Source organism: Hylobates moloch, unplaced genomic scaffold (assembly GCF_009828535.3).
Source record: "Hylobates moloch isolate HMO894 unplaced genomic scaffold, HMol_V3 SCAFFOLD_5, whole genome shotgun sequence".
NCBI lineage: Eukaryota > Metazoa > Chordata > Mammalia > Primates > Hylobatidae > Hylobates > Hylobates moloch.
Window position 1 is genome coordinate 93,712,585 of NW_026652280.1, and position 21,708 is coordinate 93,734,292.

At 37.7% G+C, this 21,708-nt stretch overlaps 1 protein-coding gene and 1 non-coding gene across 2 annotated transcripts in view; one reads left to right on the forward strand and one right to left on the reverse strand.

Moving 5' to 3' along the window:
* DNAH12 (dynein axonemal heavy chain 12) overlaps positions 1-21,708 on the forward strand; it is a 258,401-nt gene that overhangs the window by 43,752 nt on the left and 192,941 nt on the right. The window contains exons 6-12 of the mRNA XM_058439110.1: positions 2,612-2,801; positions 4,377-4,449; positions 5,048-5,206; positions 5,757-5,952; positions 9,330-9,518; positions 11,090-11,246; positions 11,888-11,979. Coding sequence (XP_058295093.1) covers positions 2,612-2,801; positions 4,377-4,449; positions 5,048-5,206; positions 5,757-5,952; positions 9,330-9,518; positions 11,090-11,246; positions 11,888-11,979 — 1,056 coding nt within the window. The remainder of the gene's footprint in view (positions 1-2,611; positions 2,802-4,376; positions 4,450-5,047; positions 5,207-5,756; positions 5,953-9,329; positions 9,519-11,089; positions 11,247-11,887; positions 11,980-21,708) is intronic.
* Positions 1,040-1,145, reverse strand: LOC116469955 (U6 spliceosomal RNA). The gene has a single exon (XR_004248405.1). It is a non-coding gene; the product is annotated as a U6 spliceosomal RNA (small nuclear RNA).

A 21,708-nucleotide genomic window follows, 5' to 3' on the forward strand; every position in this document is an offset into this window, starting at 1 on the left:
TACAAATTTTGATAAAATACACATAACATAAAACCATCTTAACCATTTTTAAGGGTACAGTTTAGTAGTATTTTCTTTTTTTATTATAATTTTTTAAATTTTACTTTACGTTCCGGGATTCATGTGCAGAACGTGCAGGTTTGTTACATAGGTGTACGTGTGCCCTGGTGGTTTGCTTCACCTATTGACCCATTCTCTAGGTTCCCTCTCCTTGCCCTCCATCCCCCAATGGGCTTTGGTTTGTGTTGTTCCCCTCCCTGTGTCCACGTGTTCTCATTGTTCACCTCCCACTTATGAGTGAGAACATGCGGTGTTTGGTTTTCCATTCCCGCGTTAGTTTGCTGAGGATGATGGCTTCCAGCTTCATCCATGTTCCTGTAAAGGACATGATCTCATTCCTTTTTATGCCTATGTAGTATTCCATGGTGTATATGTACCACAATTTTTTTTTTTTTTTTTTGAGATGAAGTCTCGCTCTGTTGCCAGGCTGGAGTGCAGTGGCATGATCTCAGCTCACTGCAATCTCCGCTTCCTGGGTTCAAGCAATCTCTGCCTCAGCCTCCCAAGTAGCTGGAATTACAGGTGCCCACCACCACGCCTGGCTAATTTTTTTGTATTTTTAGTAGAGACGGGGTTTCACCATCTTGGCCAGGCTGGTCTTGAACTCCTGACTTCATGATCCACCCGCCTCGGCCTCCCAAAGTGTTGGGATTACAGGTGTGAGCCACCATACCTGGCCATGTACCACATTTTCTTTATCCATTCTATCATTGATGGGCATTTGGGTTGGTTTCATGACTTTGCTATTGTTAAGTAGTGCTGCAATAAACATGTGTGCACATGTCTTTATAGTAGAATGATTTATATTTCTTTGGGTGTATTCCCAGTAATGGGATTGCTGGGTCAAAAGGTATTTCTGGTTCTAGATACTTGGAGAATTGCCATACTGTCTTCCACAATGGTTGAACTAATTTACATTCCCACCAACAGCGTAAAAGCGTTCCTATTTCTCCACAGCCTCGCCAGCATCTATTGTTTCAAAAATATGGAATGCTTTACGAATTTGTGTGCATCCTTGCACAGGGGCCATGCTGATCTTCTCTGTATCATTCCAATTTTAGTATATGTGCTGCCAAAGCAAGCACCGTTTAGTAATATTTTCACATTCTTGTGCAGCGAATCTCCAGAACATTTTCATCTTCAAAACTGAAACTCTATACTTATTAAATAACAACTCCTCACTTCCTCTTCCCTGTAGCCCCTGGCAACTACTATTTTGTTTTCTGTTTCTATAAATTTAACTGCTCTATTTACTTTATATAAGTGGAATAATGCAATACTTGTTTTCTTGTGATTGGCTTATTTCACTTAGCATAATGTCCTTAAGATTTACCCATCCCCTAAATTTTAAAGCATTCTTTACACTTTGTCTGAGATGTATGTTGCAAATGTTTTCTGCCAGATTGTCAATTGCCTTTTGACATTTTAAATTGTTTTTGTTATGTAAACATTTATGTTTTTATGTAGTAAAAATTAATCTATCACTTGTTTCCTTTTTTGTATCTAGTATTTGAATCATAGCTAGGAAGGTTTTTCCTATACTAGTTATAAAAGACTTCATCTATGTTTTTCTTCCTGATTCTTGTATAGTTTCATTGTTTAAGTTAAATTCTGGAGTTTATTCTTATGTATGGTGGAAGGTATGAATTATTTTATCTTTTTCCAAATGGCTAACCAGTTGTTCCAGAAAGTTATTAAAACCTTTATATTTTTCCCAGTGATTTGAGATGCCATGTTTATCATATGCTAAATTTTCTGATATACTGGTGTATTTTTGGACTTTCTGTTGTTTTCTACTGGTCTGTCTATTCATACACCTGTGCTACACCAGGCTTTCTGGTATGTTCTAATGTCTCCTAGGGCTAGCCCTCCATTGCAGATTTTCTTTCTCAGGGTTTTCTTGGCTATTCTTGCATGTTTATTTTTCCACATGAACTTTAGGATCAACTTATCTAATTCTATAAAAATGTATGTAGATATTTTTATTGGTATTGTGTTAAATCAATTTTGGGAAAACTGAAATTTTCACGACGTTAAAATGTCTTTACTAAGATCAAGTGTCTTTTCATTCATTCCTGTCTATTTTTAGTCAGACTATTCATTCTTATGGGAGAATTTATGAAATTGTATTATACTACTATTGTACTGGAATATAATCTCAAAAGAGCATGGGCTTTGTCTGTTTTGTTCAGCTACTATATACTCAGCATTTAGAACAATGTCTGAATATTTGTTGAACTGGAGGATATATTATAATAATAAGTTAAATAATAAGGAATAATAAGTTAGGTAAAGAATCTTTGTTTTGCCTTGAGAAAATGAAGACTATACTAAGAATATTAATTTGGCAAGAATTCATCATAAATAAAGAAAAAGATAAAGTGGTTTCCTTGTAGAATGTACTTTTGGATTAAATGGTTTTTATTCTGAAAATTTTATTTTTCAGAATATTTTTAATCTGAAAAAATGTTGTCTTAGGAAGAGAGAGTTCAGGAGTTACACTGAAATGATACAACCCTGCAGAACATTTAATTTTTTCTTATGTTCTCAGTTCAACTATATTTATATGAAGCAATGTGTAGAAAGTAGTCCTATAGTACCTATTCAGCAGGAATGGCTGGATCACATGTTAAGGCTGATACCTGAGTCTTTAAAGGAAGGGAAAGAAAGAGAAGAACTTCTTGAAAGTCTCGTAAATGAGGTGTCAAGTGACTTTGAAAACAGCATGAAGAGATATTTGGGTAAGTAGCATCTAACACACACCAGGCTTCTTTCACCTTGGCCTCCCTGCAACCCCACTGAATCAAAAATAGAAATAAGCAAAATGAATAATGAACACTATATATTTAAACTATATCCATTTTTTTTCTTCTTTTCTTTTTATTTTTTTACTTCGAGACATGATCTCTGTCGCACAGGCTGGAGTGCAGTGGTGCTATTTCGGCTCACTGCAGCCTCCGCCTGCTGAGTTGAAGCGATTCCCCTACGTCAGCCTCCCGAATACCTGGAACTTCAGGCACACACCACTATGCGCAGCAATTTTTTTTATTTTTTGGTAGAGATGTAGTTTCACCATGTTGACCAAGCTGGTCTAGAACTCCTGGGCTCAAGCCATCCGCCCACCTCAGCCTCCCAAAGTGCTGGGATTACAGGCTGAGCTACTCAGCCCGGCCTAAACTATATGTATTTCTTAGATATGATTTTTATTTAAAGTTTTTATTTTGAGCTTATACTTAAGTCAAAATCCTTACAATTTAAGGGTACTTTTTGTATTTTTTTTTATTAGCTAACATCTCTTTGATTTTTTACTTTGTCTTTATGATTTTAGCTATACTATTTATAGGTTTGCTGGAAAATACTAATGTGTTTTGGGAGATTTATTAGGGGTTTAATCTTTGCTATTTTTTAGAATAAACTTTTTTCCTTTTTAAAAATTGACAAATAAAAATTGTATATAATTATCACGTACAATATGTTTTGAAATATGTGTAGAATAGCTAAATTGAGCTAATTAACTGATGCATTTTTTTCACATATTTATCATTTTTTGTGTGTGGTGGGAACATAAAATCTACTCTTGATAATTTTCAAGGTTATAATAAATTGTTACTAACTAGTCACTATGTTGTGTAATTGTTTTTTTTTTGTTTTTTTTTGTTTTTGTGATGGAGTCTCACTCTGTCGCCCAGGCTAGAGTGCAGTGGTGCAATCTCAGCTCACTGCAACCTCCACCTCCCAGGTTCAAGCAATTCTCCTGCCTCAGCCTCCTGAGTAGCTGGCACTACAGGCACCCGCCACCATGCCTGGCTAATTTTTGTATTTTTAGTAGAGACGGGGTTTCACCATGTTGGCCAGCCTGGTCTCGAACTCCTGACCTCAGGTGATCTGCCCTCCTCGGCCTCCCAAAGTGCTGGGATTACAGGCATGAGACACCGCACTCGGCCTCCATGTTGTATAATCTCTTGAACTTGTTCCCTCCTATCTAACTGAAATTTTGTAGCCTGTGACCAACATCCTCCCAGCCCGTGGTAGCTACCATGAAATGCATTTTTTTAAGTGGCCATGCTAGTGACTTTTGAGTAGATAGAATGTGAAAAACTGAGATCTTACTAAAGCTTTTCTTTATCTGAACTCTCCTCTAAAGTAAGGCCAAAATAGTACCAAGAACTTGATTTTGTTTAAAATAAAGGAGTTTTTTCTTACATTCCTTTTAATGCGCAGTAAACTATACCATCCAAAATCAAAAGTTAGAAACTTTGATATTAATAGATTGTGCAGAGATTTTCAAGAAGCATTAATATATCCATGTATTTTAGTGCAGAGCGTTCTTGTGAAACCACCAGTTAAATGGCTTGAAGATGAAGGAGGTCCTTTACCTGAATCTCCTGTGTGAGTAAATTATTTTAAAAACAGTACTTCATCCAATTTTTGATATAGATAAAAAATAAACTGATCTTACATTCAAGTATACAATTGTGATGCTCAAAGGTATTTTGAACACATCTAAAAAAAAGTACTCTTGTTTTTCCCCCAGTGGTGTTCTCTCTACTATGCTTGTTTAGTTCTGCATACGTAACTGGGGAGATCTTTATGAATGCATAGCTTAACTTAGCCTTGAGTAAGCTTTGGTGTATGCCAGACAGATTTCTCCAGCACTTTTCTTTAGTCCTAAAGACTATGTTCTTTCATTTTTACCGGGATAACTGAGCCAAAGCACAGTGGAAGTTAGCAGAGCTCTCAGATCTGGCCCATCACTCTGCCTTACTCACAAATTATTTCTGTTCTCTCTGAAGATAATGCAGTTTTGAGTTCTTGATGTGTTTTTATTAAATGCGTATATCTTAAGGTTCCCATTGCTGACCACAGTTCCCTCTTCTCAAGCCCCAGTTTTCTCACTTTAATACTAATTTCATGTTATAAGCATTATTTCCTAAAGTTTAGGGTGTATTATTTTAATCATGTTTGATATGGTGTTTTGCTTTTCCAGAGGCCTAGATTATTCTAATCCTTGGCATTCTAACTATGTGCAGGCAAGAAATCAAATATTCTCTAACTTGCACATTATTCATCCAACTATGAAAATGTTACTGGACCTTGGTTATACAACATTTGCTGATACAGTTTTGTTGGACTTCACAGGAATTAGGTAAAATCCTGTATTTATTAATTAAATTTAAAATTTGAATGTCTGCTTGCTTGAGTCTATATTTTTGACTGTATAATTTTTAAAATGGATTCTTAAATCTTTAATACTTTTCTCTAGATTTTAGAGTTTAAAAAAATGTATCTTCTTTGTTTCAACAATTGTGTGGTTTTTTGTTTTGTTTTGTTTTGTTTGTTTTTTTTCCGTGATGGAGTCTTGCTCTGTCATCCAGGCTGGAGTGCAATGGTGCGATCTCGGCTCACTGCAACCTCTGTCTCCCTGGTTCAAGCAATTCTCCTGCCTCAGCCTTCCGAGTAGCTGGGGTTACAGGCGCACACCACCACGCCCAGCTAATTTTTGTATTTTTAGTAGAGATGCGGTTTTACCATGTTGGCCAGGTTGGTCTCGAACTCCTGACCTCATGGTCTGCCTGCCTCAGCCTCCCAAAGTGCTGAGATTACAGGTGTGAACCATCGAGCCCGGCCCAACAATTGTGTTTTAAGACCAATATGTATCATTTGCTTCAAATCACATTTCTTTTTCTCATAAATAGAGCTAAAGGTCCAATTGACTGTGAATCACTGAAAACTGATCTATCAATACAAACCAGAAAAGCAGAAGAGAAGATAATGAATACATGGTATCCAAAGGTTATAAATCTCTTTACCAAGAAGGAGGCACTAGAAGGTGTTAAACCTGAAAAATTGGATGCATTTTATAGCTGTGTTTCCACACTTATGTCAAATCAGGTAAATATACTTTATATATATTAAATGATAATGTTATTAAAATTAGTTCAATATTTTAAATAGAATTCTATGTAAACACAGTGCTAAGTAATTATTTTGAAATAAATTAAAATATTTCTACTGTAATTTTATTTAAATAATTTTAGCAGAAAAATACTGAGTTTCTGAAACTATCTAAAATGAAAGGAAATCTAGAAGTATATATTAGTATTATGAGTAATTACTTGGCTCATGCCTAAAGGATATATAAGTTAATTATAGCTTTATTTGGAGTATGTTAACAAAAGAACTATTCTAGTAACATATTTTTGAATTTATTAGATTCCAAGTTAACTGATTCTCATTTTGTTCTCAGTAAAATCTTGGTTTAAAATGTTATTGATCATTGTATAAGAGGTATCTGGTGGAAGAAATTTTTAAAGTTATTGATCATCTTTAAATGACAAAGGGAATTTTTAACCTTATGAAATTATATTTATGGCCTCCTCAAATTTTTACTGTTGAAGATATACAATTCTAGAAAAATAGTTTTGAAGAAAAACTTTCCCTTTTGATAAAGACCTCCAACAATTCCATGAATTTTGTCTAGCATATTTAAAAGGATAATGTACATATTTAATATCTAGTAACTAATATACATGGTTTCCTTTCTACCTTTACCCTCTTAAGAGGACTGTGATTATTTAATAAAAGTTAAGAGATGAGGAATGTCTTGAAGATCATTTAGAACCATGTTTGTCTGCTGGGCTAAATTCCCAACAGTTGGTTCTCTATAAGAAACCATTATTCGTACTTTAGAAGCTCCTTGTGCATGTTTCTAAGTTCCAGTGGCTTTACCTTCACCCAGTAGTGTGCTAGAAATATGGCTCTCCAGAAAAGAAAATCACCCTGATGCTGGGCACGGTGGCTCACACTTGTAATACCAGCACTTTGGGAGGCCCAGGCAGGTGGATAACTTGAGCTCAGGAGTTCAAGACCAGCCTGGCCAACATGGCAAAACCTCCTCTCTACTAAAAATACAAAAATTAGCCAGACATGGTGGCATATGCTTGTAATTTCAGCCACTCGGGAGGCTGAGGCGCAAGAATAGTTTGAGACCGAGAGGCAGAGGTTGTGGTGAGCCCAGATTGTGCCACGGCATTCCAGCCTGGGCAACAGAGTGAGACTCTGTTTCAACATAATAAATAAATAAACAAACAAACAAAAGAAAAAGATAATTACCCTGATTTGTAGTGTTTGTCAACTTCTGTGGTGTAAATATTCCCACAGTGGTAAATTTCGAGCTTCTAAGAGTTTAGCAACTGGCTCACAAAATTCTTGAATATTTAACAATTGGCTCTTGAGAGAACAGGAGCTAGCTCTAGCATTCCACTGTACCTCACTCCATGTGCATGTCCCCCCATTACACACTTACCTCTGGCTGTCAGGCCTCCCCTCCCTTCAGTCTTTACCATGTTGTTTGATCTTCTGGAACATTTTCTGTACCAGGGACAGAATTACTAAAGAATGTGAAAAGTTCTGAGTCACCATTTTAAGATTGTTGATATTCTAGTAAAAAATTAAGGTTTGGCTGGGTGTGGTGGCTCACACCTGTAATCTCAGCACCTTGGGAGGCTGAGATGGGAGGATCACTTGAGCCCAGGAGTTCAAGACCAGCTTGGGAAACAAAGTGAGACACTGTCTCTAGAAAAAAAATAAAAAATTAGCCAGGCATGGTGGCTCATGCCTATTGTCCCAGCTACTCAGGAGGCTGAGGTGGGAGGATTGCTTGAGCCCAGGATCCCAGGAGCTCAAGCCTGCTGTGAACTATGATTGTGCCACTGCACTCCAGCCTGGGCAACAGAGCAAGACCCAGTCTTAAAAAACAAAAACAGGCTCGGTGCAGTGGCTCACACCTGTAATCCCAGCACTTTGGGAGGCCAAGGTGGGTGGATTACCTGAGGTCAGGAGTTTGAGACCAGCCTGGCCAACATGGTGAAACCTCGTCTCTACTAAAACTACAAAAATTAGGCAGGCATGGTGGCAGGCACCTGTAATCCCAGCTACTCAGGAGGCTGAGGCAGGAGAATTGCTTGAGCCCGGGAGACAGAGGTTGCAGTGAGCCGAGATCATGCCATTGCACTCCAGCCTGGCCGACAGAGGGAGACTCTGTCTCAAAACAAAAACAAAAACCAAAAAACCAAAACCAAAAACAAAATTAGGGTTTGCATATAATGTTCTATTTATTGTTTTAGGTTATGTTTGTTAATGTGTGTTTTCACTTATTTGTGGGAGCTAAAAATTAAAACAATTGAACTCATGGAGATAAAGAGTAGAAGGACGGTTACCAGAGGCTGGGAAAGGTAGTGGGAGAAGTGGGCGGGGGGTGGGGGGGTGGGGGGGTTAGTGGAGATGTTTAATGTGTACAGAAAAAGTTAGAAAGAATGAATAAGCTGAGTGTGGTGGCTCACACCTGTAATCCCAGCACTGTGGGAGGCCGAAGCAGGTGGGTCACTTGAGCTCAGGAGTTTGAGACCAGCCATGAGCAACGTGGCAAAACCCTGTCTCTACAAAAAATACAAAAATTAGCCAGGCGTGGTAGCATGTGCATGTACTTCCAGCTACTCAGGAGACTGAGGTGGGAGGATGGCCTGAGCCCAGCAGGCAGAGGTTGCAGTGAGTCAAGGTCTTGCCACTGCACTCCAACCTGGGCAACGCTGTCTCAAAAACAAAAAGAAAAAAGAAATAAAAAAAGAAAAATAAAAGAATGAATGAATAAGACCTAGTATTTGCTAGCACAACTGGGTAACTACAGCAAAACATGATTTAATCATGCCTTTAAAAATAACTAAAAGCGTATAATTAGATTGTTAGTAACACAAAGGATAAATACTTGAAGTGATGGAAATCCCATTTACCCTGATCTGACTATTACACATTACATTCCTGTATCAGAATATCTCATGTAACCCTTATATACACCTGCTACATACCCACAAATATTAAAAATTAATAAGTACATATCATGCTGATTAGCTGGGTGTGGTGGCACGTGCCGTAGTCCCAGCTACTCAGGAGGCTGAGGCAGGAGGATTGCCTGAGCCCAGGAGTTCAAGGTTACAGTGAGCTATGATGGCACCATTGCACTGCAGTCTGGGCAACAGAGTGAGACACTGTTTTAAAAAAATATGTGCATATATATATGTGTGTGTGTGTGTATGTGTGTATATGCATATATATAGTATGCTGAATGAAGATGATTTTCAATTAAATGGATTGATAGGATGTTTTAATTATAGACAATTATAATCAGATATAGACAATTATAATCAGTTTACTGATTTTAGTTAAAGCTTGAATTTGTACTCTCTAAAGTAACAGTGATTTATATCATGCAGCTAAAGGATCTATTAAGGAGAACTGTAGAAGGATTTGTAAAACTCTTTGACCCAAAAGATCAACAAAGGCTGCCAATATTTAAGATAGAATTGACATTTGATGATGACAAAATGGAATTTTATCCTACCTTTCAAGATTTGGAAGATAATGTTTTGAGTTTGGTAGAACGAATAGCCGAAGCTCTGCAGGTATTACATCTTTACCCATTGGGAAAGAATTTTAAGTTATCTGGGTCGAATCTCTATGAAGTGTATATGTACATACAATGTTATGACTCTTTGCGTTATTTTCCTCCCCCAATTATTTTAAATTAGAAATTGCTTTCTCTTTGAAAAAGTCTCTTGAAGGCTGGAGATGACATTTTCCTTCTTAGAACTTTTCTTGTAGCTATGAATTGATTTTTTTATTTGCATGTCTCATCTCCTCTACTGAGTTGTGAGCTTCTTAAGTACAAGATCTAATTAATATTTGTTCTTTCTAGAGCTTTCTGGCATAATTACTTTGTCAATAAATATTTGTTGGCCGGGAGCAGTGGCTCACGCCTGTAATCCCAGCACTTTAGGAGGCCGAGGCAGGCGGAACACGAGGTCAGGAGATCAAGACCATTCTGGCCAACATGGTGAAACCTTGTCTCTACTAAAAATACAAAAATTAGCTGGGCATGGTGGCTCGTGCCTGTAATCCCAGCTACTCAGGAGGCTGAGGCAGGAAAACCCCTTGAACCAGGGAGTCGGAGGTTGCAGTGAGCCAAGATCACCCCACTGCACTCCAGCCTGGTGACAGAGCGAGACTCTGTCTCAAAAAAAAAAAAAAAAAAAAAAAAAAAAAAAAACCAAAAAAAACCAAAAAAACCCAATAATAAATAAATAAATATTTGTCAAATACTTATTTGTCAATAAATAATTAGTCAATAAATATTTATTGAGTGACAGAAAACTAACCCAACTTAAGGTTTTCATTGTTTTGTTTTGTTTGAGACAGGGTCTCACTGTGTTACCTAGGCTGAAGTGCAGTGGCTATTCACAGACATGATCATAGCACACTTCTGCCTCGAACTCCTGGGCTCAAGTGATCTTCTTGCCTCAGCTTCCCAAGTAGCTGGGACAATAGGCAGGTGCTGCTGCACCTGGCCCAACTTGTTTTATGTTAGACTACAAACTATACAATTTTAAACTATTATTTTATGTCAAGTTATTTTTTCTTGGGCCACTGAAATCTGAAAAGTATGTTTAAAAATATAGTATAAGATCTACATATAGGCCGGGCGCAGTGGCTCACGCCTGTAATCCTAACATTTTGGGACGACGAGGCGGGCGGATTGCTTGAGCTCAGGAGTTCGAGACCAGCCTTACCAACATGGTGAAACCCCATCTCTACTAAAATACAAAAAATAGGCCAGGCATGGTGGCTCACGCCTGTAATCCCAGCACTTTGGGAGGCTGAGACGGGTGGATCACAAGGTCAGGAGTTCTTGACCAGCCTGACCAACATGGTGAAATCCCATCTCTAAAAATACAAAAATTTGCTGGGCGTGGTGGCGTGTGCCTGTAATCCCAGCTACTCAGGAGGCTGAGGCGGGAGAATCGCTTGAACCCAGGAGGCGGAGGTTGCAGTGAGCCGAGATCGCGCCAATGCTCTCCAACCTGGGTGATAGAGCAAGACTCCGTCTCCAAAAAAAAAAAAAAAAAGATCTACATATAGATTAATTATACGGTTAGATATTTATTGTATACATTGTTATTATTTTTATTTGTGTTAGAATGTCCAAACAATCACCTCTTGGCTATCAGGAAATTCAACACCAGTAAATCTTGACACAGAACTTCCTGAACACGTGTTACACTGGGCTGTTGATACACTGAAGGCAGCAGTACGTCGGAACTTAGAAGGTGCAAGAAAGCATTATGAGACATATGGTGTGTATGACATACATAATATTATACCATTTGTCATCATTTTATTTGTGCTAGAATTTCGTCAGGTGTTTGTCTGGGGCTGCCACGAAAGAACAGGGAGACCCAGAAGTGAGCACAGGCGTAGCTTTTGGCAGAGTCAAGAATCAAACCCAATACATTTTGTTGTCCAGTCCAAAGGGTGCATATGAACTGGAGCAGGGTGATAAAGTCAAAGGCAGAGAGAAGAAATGTTGGGAATAATTCAAGGGTAAAAGCAAGGTAATTTCTGGGAATAGTTTCAAAGAGCCTGTAGCTCAATTTTATTGGTCTATAGTCTCCTCAAGTGTGTGTGAGGTCAGGATGTATGGTTATTCTTTGACATTCTATTAACCAACATCTTCTATTAATTGGTGTATATGTACCCCTAAGTTATTCTTAAAAGCCTCAAATACTCTATTACCTTTGTTTTAAAATGTCTGTGTTTAACTTGGTTTGCTTTTATTCTACCCATTTTCTTAAAATATAGTAAATCATGTATGTTAATACTCTATTAATAATAATATTTAATTGAGTAGGTTCCCCATTCCATGATCATATAAAAAAAGTGTTTTATTTTCTAAAAAGGGTATTATTGAGATTTTAATTAGATTATTAATTTTCAGTTGAAAAATATAATTGGCTCCTTGATGGGACTGCAGTTGAGAATATAGAGACTTTTCAGACAGAAGATCATACTTTTGATGAATATACAGAGGTAAGTGGTAATTCTGTTTTTATTAATGCGTTTTGAATTTTTTTGTAACATTAGGATCTTTCCATTCTAAAAAGTAAATGCTTAAATAGAATTTCTTATTTAAAATATCATTTCAGTAAAATTCATTGTGTTACCTTATAATTTCTTTAGTCATTCATTTACTCATTTATTAATTCAATAAAAATTTCCTTATCACATTCAGACACCTAACAAGATTTGGTGATGCAAAAATAAATGATAGGGTGGGAATGGTGGCTCATGCCTGTAATCCCAGCACTTTGAGACGCTGAGGCAAGAGGATTGCTTGAGCCCAGGAATTTGAGACCAGCCTGGGCAACATAGTGAGACCGTGTCTCTACCAAAGGTTTTTTTTTTTTTTTTTTTTAAATTAGCCAAGTATGGTGGTGCATGCCTGTAGTCCTTCTTACTCAGGAGGCTGAGACAAGAGGATCACTTGAGCCCAGGAGGTTGAGGCTGCAGTGAGCTCTGATTGCACCACTGTACTCCAGCTGGGCAACAGGGCGAGACCCTGTCTTAAAAAAAATACATAAGCAGTGTCTTCAGGAGCTTATATTTGGCCTGGAAGCCTGACACGGAAATAACAATTACAAAGTATTGAGATAAGTACTAGAATAGAGATATGGACAAAGTGTTGTTTGCTTTGGGAAATTGGTGAAGATATTATGCAAGAAGTGAAATGTGAGTTAGGCTTTGAAATAGATTTTACAGGCGGAGAAGGGAGGGGTTGTAGCATGAACCAGGGTGTTCAGAGAATATAAATGAATGAAAATAGTTAAAGAATAGGGAACAGGGACACAGTACATGGAAGATTTAGAATATGATGAAAGTTCGAAATGTAAGTGGGAGCCACATGGGAAAATCCTGGAGTATCTTTGCTCAGGAGTTTTTACTTTGTTCTGAAGGTTTTTCGCCATAGAAGTAATCTATTTGGATCTGAGTTTTAGAAAGATAATTCTGGGCTGGGTGCAGTGGCTCACGCCTGTAATCTCAGTACTTTAGGAGGCCGAGGCGGGTGGATCACCTGAGGTCAGGAGTTCGAGACCAGCCTGGGCAACATGGCAAAACCCCGTCTCTACTAAAAATACAAAAATTAGCCAAGCATGGTGGTCCATGACTGTAATCCCAGCTACTAGGGGGGCTGAGGAGTAGGATTGCTTGAACCTGGGAGGCGAAGGTTGCAGTGAGTGGAGATCATGCCACTGTACTCCAGCCTGGGCAACAGAGTAAGGCTCCATCTCAAAAAAAAAAAAAAAAAAAAAAAAGAAAAAGGTAATTCTGATAGTAGTGGGGAAAAGGCAATTGAAAGAAAAAAGATTCCTACCTCCTCAAGGGACCTTGTTCTATTGGTTAAAACTGGCCTTATATTTCTTCATTTTCCCCCTTTCTATTGACTGTTTAGATTTTTTAATGTATACTTTATACATTTTAATTTTTCTAACTTCTTAAATTTTAAACATATAGAGTTTTGTTTTGTTTTTTGAGACAGGGTCTCGCTCTATTGCCCAGGCTGGAGTGCAGTGGCATGATCATGGCTTACTACAGCCTTAACCTCCTGGGTTCAAGCAGTCCTCCACTTCAGCCTCCTGAGTAGCTGAGACTGGAAGCATACACCTCCATGCCTGGCTAATTTTTTTAAGAAATATATGTATATATATATATTTTTTTTTTGTAGAGATGGTGTCTCCTTATGTTTCCCCAGGTGGTTTTGAACTTCTAAGCTCAAGCAGTCCTCCCACCTTGGCCTCTCAAAGTGTTGGGATTGTAGGCATGAGCCACCACACCCAGCCTGCACAGAGAAATTGAAGGAATTTTACAAAGCATACCACCTACATTCTAGGATTTTGCTATATTTATTTGTCATTCCATCCCTTTTAAAAATTCTTTATTAATTTCAAGAGAAATTAACCTTAAAAAATCAACTTGAGATTTAGTTTACATACAATAAAATGTACCCATTTTAATTATACAGTTATATGAGTTTTGACAAATGTGTACACTCACGTAACCGTCACCAGAATTAAGATGTAGAACATTTCTCCTACGTCAGAAAGTTTCCTTATACCCCATCCTGGTCAGTTCTCCCTACTCTGACCTCAGGAAACTGCTGACATGCTTTCTGTTATTGTAGATTAGGTTTTTGTTTTCTAAAGTTTCAGATAAATAGAATCGTATATACATACTCTTTTGCATCTGATTTCTTTTGTTAGCATAAAGTTTTTGAGATTTATCTACGTTTTGTGTCAATAGTTTATTCCTCTTTTGTTTGTTTTTGTTTTTGTGTGTTTGTGTTTTTGTTTTTGTTTTTGAGACGGAGTCTCGCTCTGTCACCCAGGCTGGAGTGCAGTGGTGCAATCTCGGCTCACTGCAACCTCTGCCTCCCAGGTTCAAGCCATTCTCCTGCTTCAGCCTCCCGAGTAGCTGGGACTACAGGCGCCCACCACCATGGCTGGCTAATTTTTTGTGTTTTTAGTAGAGACGGGGTTTCACCATGTTAGCCAGGATGGTCTCGACCTTCTGACCTCATGATCTGCCCGCCTTGGCCTCCCAAAGTGCTGGGATTACAGGTGTGAGCCACCGCACCCAGCCTACCTTATTCCTTTTATTTCTTAGTAGTATTTCACTGTATAGGTATACAGTTTCTTTATTCATTCACGTTTTGATGGATATTTGAGATGTTTCCGGTTTTTGGCTATTATGAATAAAGTTACTGTGGTCTTCTGTTTACAAGTCTTTGTGCGGAATATGCTTTCATTTCTCTTTCTAGGAGTTGGATTGCTGGGTGGTATGGGAAGTGTATGTTTAACTTTTTAAGAAACTGTCAAGCCAGGCATAGTAGCTTGCACCTGTAGTCTCAGCTACTCAGGAGGCTGAGGTGAAAGGATTACTGGAGCCTAGGAGTTCGAATCTGCAGTGAGTTATGATTGTGCCACTGCACTCCAACTTGGGTGACAGAGCAAAACTCTCGTCTCAAAAAAACAGAAGAAACTGAAATTTCTTTCAAAGTTGTTACACCATTTACAATCTCACCAGCAGTGTATGAGATTTCCAGTTCTTCCACATCCTTTTCAAACTTTGGGATGATCAGTCTTTTACTTTTTACTATTGTTTTATTTTTTCCCACTGCACTTTCACATCTAGATTATCAGTCTTTTTAATTTCATGTGTATATTGGTATCCCATTATGGTTTTAATTTGCATTTCCCTGATGACTAATGATGTTTAGCATCTTTTAACATGTCACATTCCAAGCTGTGTATCTTTTTACTAATAAAAATAAAGTGTCTTTTGTTTGTACATTTTAAATTGGGTTTTTATGTTTTATTGTTGAGCTATAATGGATGTATTTTATTGGACTATATTGTTATAATCAATGTTAGGAGTTTTAAGAATTCTTTATATATTCTGGGTAAAAGTTCTGTATCTGAAATAGTTTTGCAATTATTATCCCATAGTTTATGCCTTGACATTTTATTTTTATAACAATGTCTATCAAAGAGCAAACATTTTAAATTATAATTAATTCTAGTCTATCAATTTTTTTCTTTTGAGGTTCATACTTTTTGTGTCCTAAGAAATCTTTCGTACTCCATGATCATAAAGATTTGTTCCTACATTTTACTCTGGAAGCTTTTCTTAGAATCCCTAAACAACACATGTGATCGTTTAGAAGTTTTATAGTTGTAGCTTTCACAGTTAGGTCTATGACCCATTGTAAGTTAACTTTTGTATGTGGTGTGGGATATGGGTCATGGTTCAGATGTTTTTCATGTGGACATCCAGCTGCCCCAGCATCATATATCAAAAATACTATCTTGGCCTCATTAAGTTATCTTGCCATCTTTGTTGAAAATCAATTGACCCTATATCTGTGGGTCTATTTCTGGATTCTCTATTTTCCATTGATTTATGTATCTATTCTTATGCCAATACCATGCTGCCTTGATTTCTGTAGTTTAATGGTAAATTGTAAAATCAAGTAGTGCAAGTTCTCCCACTTTGTTCTTTTTCCAAAATTATTTTGACTATTCTAGGTGCTTTGTATTTCCATATACATTTTAAAATTAACCTATCAATTCCTAAAGAAAACAGCTAGGATTTTGGTTAAGATTCCGTTGAATCTCTGAATCAATTTGGAAAGAGCTGCCATCTTGAAATAGAAGCTTTCAATACCTGACCATAGTATGTATTTAAATTTATTTGGACCTTCTTTAATTTCGCTCAGCAATGTAGTTGTAGTTTGCATTGTACAGCTCTTGCAAATATTTTCCTAAATCTGTCCCTTAAAATGTTTCAGGTTTACTTGATTTTCTTATAAATAGTTTTTTGTTTTTTTATTTTGAGACAGTTTCACTCTTGTTGCCCAGGCTGTAGTGCAATGGCATGATCTCGGCTCACTGCAACCTCTGCCTCCTGAGTTCAAGCAATTCTCCTGCCTCAGCCTCCCGAGTAGCTGGGATTACAGGAGCGTGCCACCACACCCAACTAATTTTTGTATTTTTAGTAGAGACAGGGTTTCGCCATGTTGGCCAGGGTGGTCTTGAACTCCTGACCTCAGGTGATCCGCCCACCTTGGCCTCCCAAAGTGCTGGAATTACTGGCATGAGCCACTGCGCCCGGCCATAAATAGTATTTTTAATAACAATTTTTATTTACAGTACAGTGCTGAATAGCAGCAGTGAGATAGGGCATCCTTGCTGTGTTTATGGTCTTATGGGAAATATATTCAGATTTTCATCATTAAATACATTAAGAGTAGGGTTTTTGGTAGATGCCCTTTATCGTGTGGATGAAATTCCCTTCTATTCCAAGTTTGCCAAGAGTTTTTATAATGGGAGGGTGCTGAATTTTGTCAAGTATGTTTTGGCATATATTTAATTGATCATATGGATTTTCTCTTTTTTTCTGTTAATATTTTGAATTATATTTATTGATGTTCAAATATTAACCCAATGTTGTTTTCCTGGGATAAACTTGAATTACCCCCAAAATTTAGTGCCTTAAAATACCAAACTTTATTATCTCATACTATCTGTGGGTCAGGAATCCAGCCTTGGATCGGCTGGGTCCCTGTAGTTCAAGATCTCTCATAAAGTTGCAGTCAAGCTGTCAGCTGGGGTTATGTTCTCATGACTAGGGGCAGAATGATTCCAAGTTCACTCAAGTGGTCATTGACAGGATTTGGTTTGCCACAGGCTATTGAATTTCTGGTCTTGGATACATAGATATTTAGGATTGTTATGTTTTCTTGATGAACATTCTTTATTATTATAAAATAACCTTTTAAGTCCCTGATCTTATATATATACATAAAAATATATATAAAATCAGAGATTAAAATATATATAAATATATAAATGTATAAAATAATATAAATATATGAATATATAAAATATATATTTATAAAATTTATATATAAATATATATTTTTAAAATATATATTTATAAAATATACATAAATATGTTTTAAATATATATATAAATATATAAAATCAGGGATTAAAAATATATAAATATATATAATAATATATAAAATATATATAATATATAAATATATTTATGTATTTATATATCATCTCACCAGCAGATATAATCTGGTGAGACTGTACATGGTATAACAGCTTTGAAAGAAATATTTATATATTTATATATTACATAAATACATAAAAATATATAACATATACAAAATATATAAATATATATATATATGTATTTTGAGATGGAGTCTCACTCTTGTCGCCCAGGCTAGAGTACAATGGCACGATCTCGGCTCCCTGAAACCTCCACCTCTTGAGTTCAAGTGATTCTCCTGCCTCAGCCTCCCAAGTAGCTGGGATTACAAGTGCCCACCACCACGCCCAGCTAATTTTTTTGTATTTTTAGTAGCCACAGGGTTTCAACATGTTGGCTATGCTGGTCTCAAACTCGTGACCTCAGGTGATCTGCCCACCTCGGCCTCCCAAAATGCTAGGATTACAGGCGTGAGCCACCGTGCCTGGCCCCTGATTATATTTCTTATTCTGAAGTTTTTTACTGATTCTAATACTCTAGCTTTTATTTTACAAAACAACTTTATTGAGAAGTAATTCACATATTATACAATCAATCTACTGAAAAAGTATAATTTATTTCTGTCATTTACTGTTTCACATATTTTGGCACTCTGTTATTAAGTGCAAATATATGTGTAAATGTCATATCTTTCTGATGGATTGACCCTTTTATTATTTTAAAATATCTCTGTTTATCTCTAGTAACATTTTTTTTTTTTTTTTTGAGACAGCATCTTGCTTTGTCGCCCAGGCTGGATTGTAGGTGCTGTCACAGCTCACTGCAACCTTAACCTCTCAGGCTCAAGTGATCCTCCTGCCTCAGCCTCCTGACTAGCTGGGAATACAGGCATATGCCACTATGGTGGGATAACTTTTGTATTTTTTGTAGAGAAAGGGTTTCGCCATGTTGCCTAGGCTGATCTCAAACTCCTGAGCTCAAGCGATCCGCCTGCCTCAGCCTCCCAAAGTGCTGGGATTACAGATGAGAGCTACCACGCTTGGCCCTGAATTTTCTGTATACAATATCACGTCATGTGTAATAGTGATTGTCTTCCTTTCTAATCTGAGTTCCTTTTATTTATTTTTCTTGCCTAATTTCACTGGCTAGTACCTGTAGTACAATGTTTTGTTTTGTTTTAGACAGGGTCTCACTCTGTTGCCCAGGCTGGAGTACAGTGGTATGATCTCAGTTCACTGCAGCCTCAACCTCCCAGACTCCAGTGATCCTCCCACCTCAGCCTCCCAAGTACCTGAGACTACAGGCACAGGCCACCATGCCTGGCTGAATTTTTATTTTTTTTATTTTTAGTAGAGACAAGGTCTCACTGTGTTGCCCAGGTTGGTCTCAAACTCCTGGGTTCAAATAATCCACGCATCTCGGCCTCCTAAAGTGCCAGGATTACAGGCATGAGACACCGTGCCCAGCCAATGTAGTACAAGTTTGTTTGTTTGTTTGTTTGTTTTTTAGACAGGGTCTCACTCTGTTACCCAGACTGGAGTGCAGTGGTAGAATCCTGCTCACTGCTGCGTTGACCTCCCTGGCTCAAGCAATCTTCCCACCTCAGCCTCCCAAGTAGCTGGAATAACAGGCGTGTGCCATCACACCCAGCTAATTTTTGTATTTTTTGTAGAGATGGAGTCTCACTATATTGCTCAGGCTGGTCTCAAACTCCTGGATGCAAGTGATCCTCCTGCCTCAGCCTCCCAAAGCTCTGGCATTGCAAGCATGAACCACCCTTATCTTGTTCTTGATCTTAGAGGGAAATGTTCATTTTTTCATCATTAAGTATAATATTAGTTATAGGTTTTTCCTAGACATGCCTTATGAAAGTTGAGGATGTTCTCTTCTATTCCTAGTTTGTGTTTTTACCATGAAAGAGTGTTGGGTTTTGTTAAATGCTTTTTTTTTCTTTTTTGACTGGTCAAGTACCCAATAGCGAGAAAGGGGAAAGAGCAGAACAAGCAGTTTGATCTGTGATTGACTGTGAACAATCAAATGAGATAACTCACTACCTTTAGACCAGTTTGTTTAATGCTTTTTTGGCATCTATTGAGATGACTATGTGTTTTTTTCTAATATGCATACTTTTTACCTTATTTGGTTTTTATGGGTTCATGAAACTATTCTGTGAATGCATAAATTCATTATTACTCTCACAAATTCAGAGATGGTATATAGTTGTCTTTTGGTAGCTGCAGGTATTTGTTCTAGGACCCCTCTATAGATATCAAAATCTGCAGATGCTCAAGTCTCATATAAAATGGTATAGTATCTGCATGTAATTTATGAGCATCCTCCAGTATACCTTAAACTGTCTCTAGATTACTTATAATACCTAATGCAATATAAATGCTATATAAAAAGTTATACTGTATTGTCTTTTATTTGAATTATTTTATTGTTATTTTTATGGCTTTTTTCAAATATTTTCAATCTGCCATTAGTGGAATCTGCAGATGTGGAACCCATGGATACAGAGGGCCAACTGTATTCTCTTTCGTTTGTATTTTACCATATAGCTCAATACAGTGCTATGCAGAGAATAGACACAATAAATGTTCTATGAATTACCAGCTAAATTTTTTGTGGTCTGGATATAACCTGTAGTGTCTATAATTCCTAAATATCAAGACCAAGCGTATGTTTCTTTAAAGTTTTGTTTGTTTTTGTTTTTTTGGGTTTTTTTGAGATGGAGTCTCGCCCTGTCACCCAGGCTGGAGTGCAGTGGCACCATCTCGGCTCACTGCAAGCTCTGCCTCCCAGGCCCAAGCGATTCTCCTGCCTCAGCCTCCTGAGTAGCTGAGACTACAGGTGCCTGCCACTACACCTGGCCAATTTTTGTATTTTTAGTAGAGACAGGGTTTCACTGTGTTGGCCAGGATGGTCTCAATCTCCTGATCATGATCCACCTGCTTCGGCCCCCCAAAATGCTGAAATTACAGGTATGAGCCACTGCACCTGGCCTCATTAACTTTGAAAATGGTTATTTCCTTAGGTCTATTATTTTGTAGTGACATTTTCTAGAATTTTGTAATAATTTTGGGATAGTTTATATAACTATTTAAAAATTTACTTTTAGATTTAGTAACATATTCCTAGATTTCTTTGTCAGTTTCTCATACACTGTAGTTGTAGTTAGTATGCCTATTTTGGGGGAAATTTAAGAATAATGAACTGTAACATCTGTACAGATGAACTTATTTATTATTTATTTATTTATTTATTTATTGAGTCGGAGTTTCACTCTTGTTGTCCAGGCTGGAGTGCAATGGTGCGACCTTGGCTCACCACTACCTCTGCCTCCTGGGTTCAAGCGATTCTCCTGTCTCAGCCTCCCGAGTAGCTGGGATTACAGGCATGCACCACCATGCCCAGCTAATTTTGTATTTTTGGTAGAGACGCCGTTTCTCCATGTTGGTCAGGCTGGTCTTGAACTCCTGACCTCAGGTGCTCTGCCTGCCTCAGCCTCCCAAAGTGCTGGGATTATAGGCATGAGCCACCACTCCTGGCCTGTTATTTATTTATTTTTTTAGAGACAGGGTCTCTGTTGTCCAGGCTGGAGTGCAGTGATGTGAGCATAGCTCAATGCAGCCTCAAGTTCCTGGGCTCAGGTGATCCTTCCACCTCAGCCTCCTAAGTAGCAAGGATTAAAGGCATGTGCCACCATGCCCATCTAATTTTTTTTTTTTTTTGACAGAGTCTCAGTCACTCAGGCTGGAGTGCAGTGGTGTGATCACGGCTCAATGCAGACTCCGCCTTCTGGGCTCAAGTGTTCCTTCCACCTCAGCCTTCTGAATAGCTGAGACTACAGGCACGCACCACAACACCTGGCTAATTTTTGTATTTTTTGTAGAGATAGGGTTTCGCCATGTTGCCCAAGCTGGCTGGCTAATTTTAAAAAAATTATTATTTTTTTTTGTAGAGATGGGGGTTTCCCTATGTTGCTCAGGCTGATCTTGAACTCCTGGCTTCAAGCAATCCTCCTGTCTCAGTCTCCCAAAGTGCTGGGGGTTTATAGGCATGAGCCATCATGCCTGGCTTATACAGATGAATTTATAGGATGCTTGTGATTTGTGTAAAAATAAAACAGGACAGGGGAGTAGTTAGGAATATAGTTAAAAAAAGATTGGTCATGAGTTGCTAATTGTTGAAACTGGA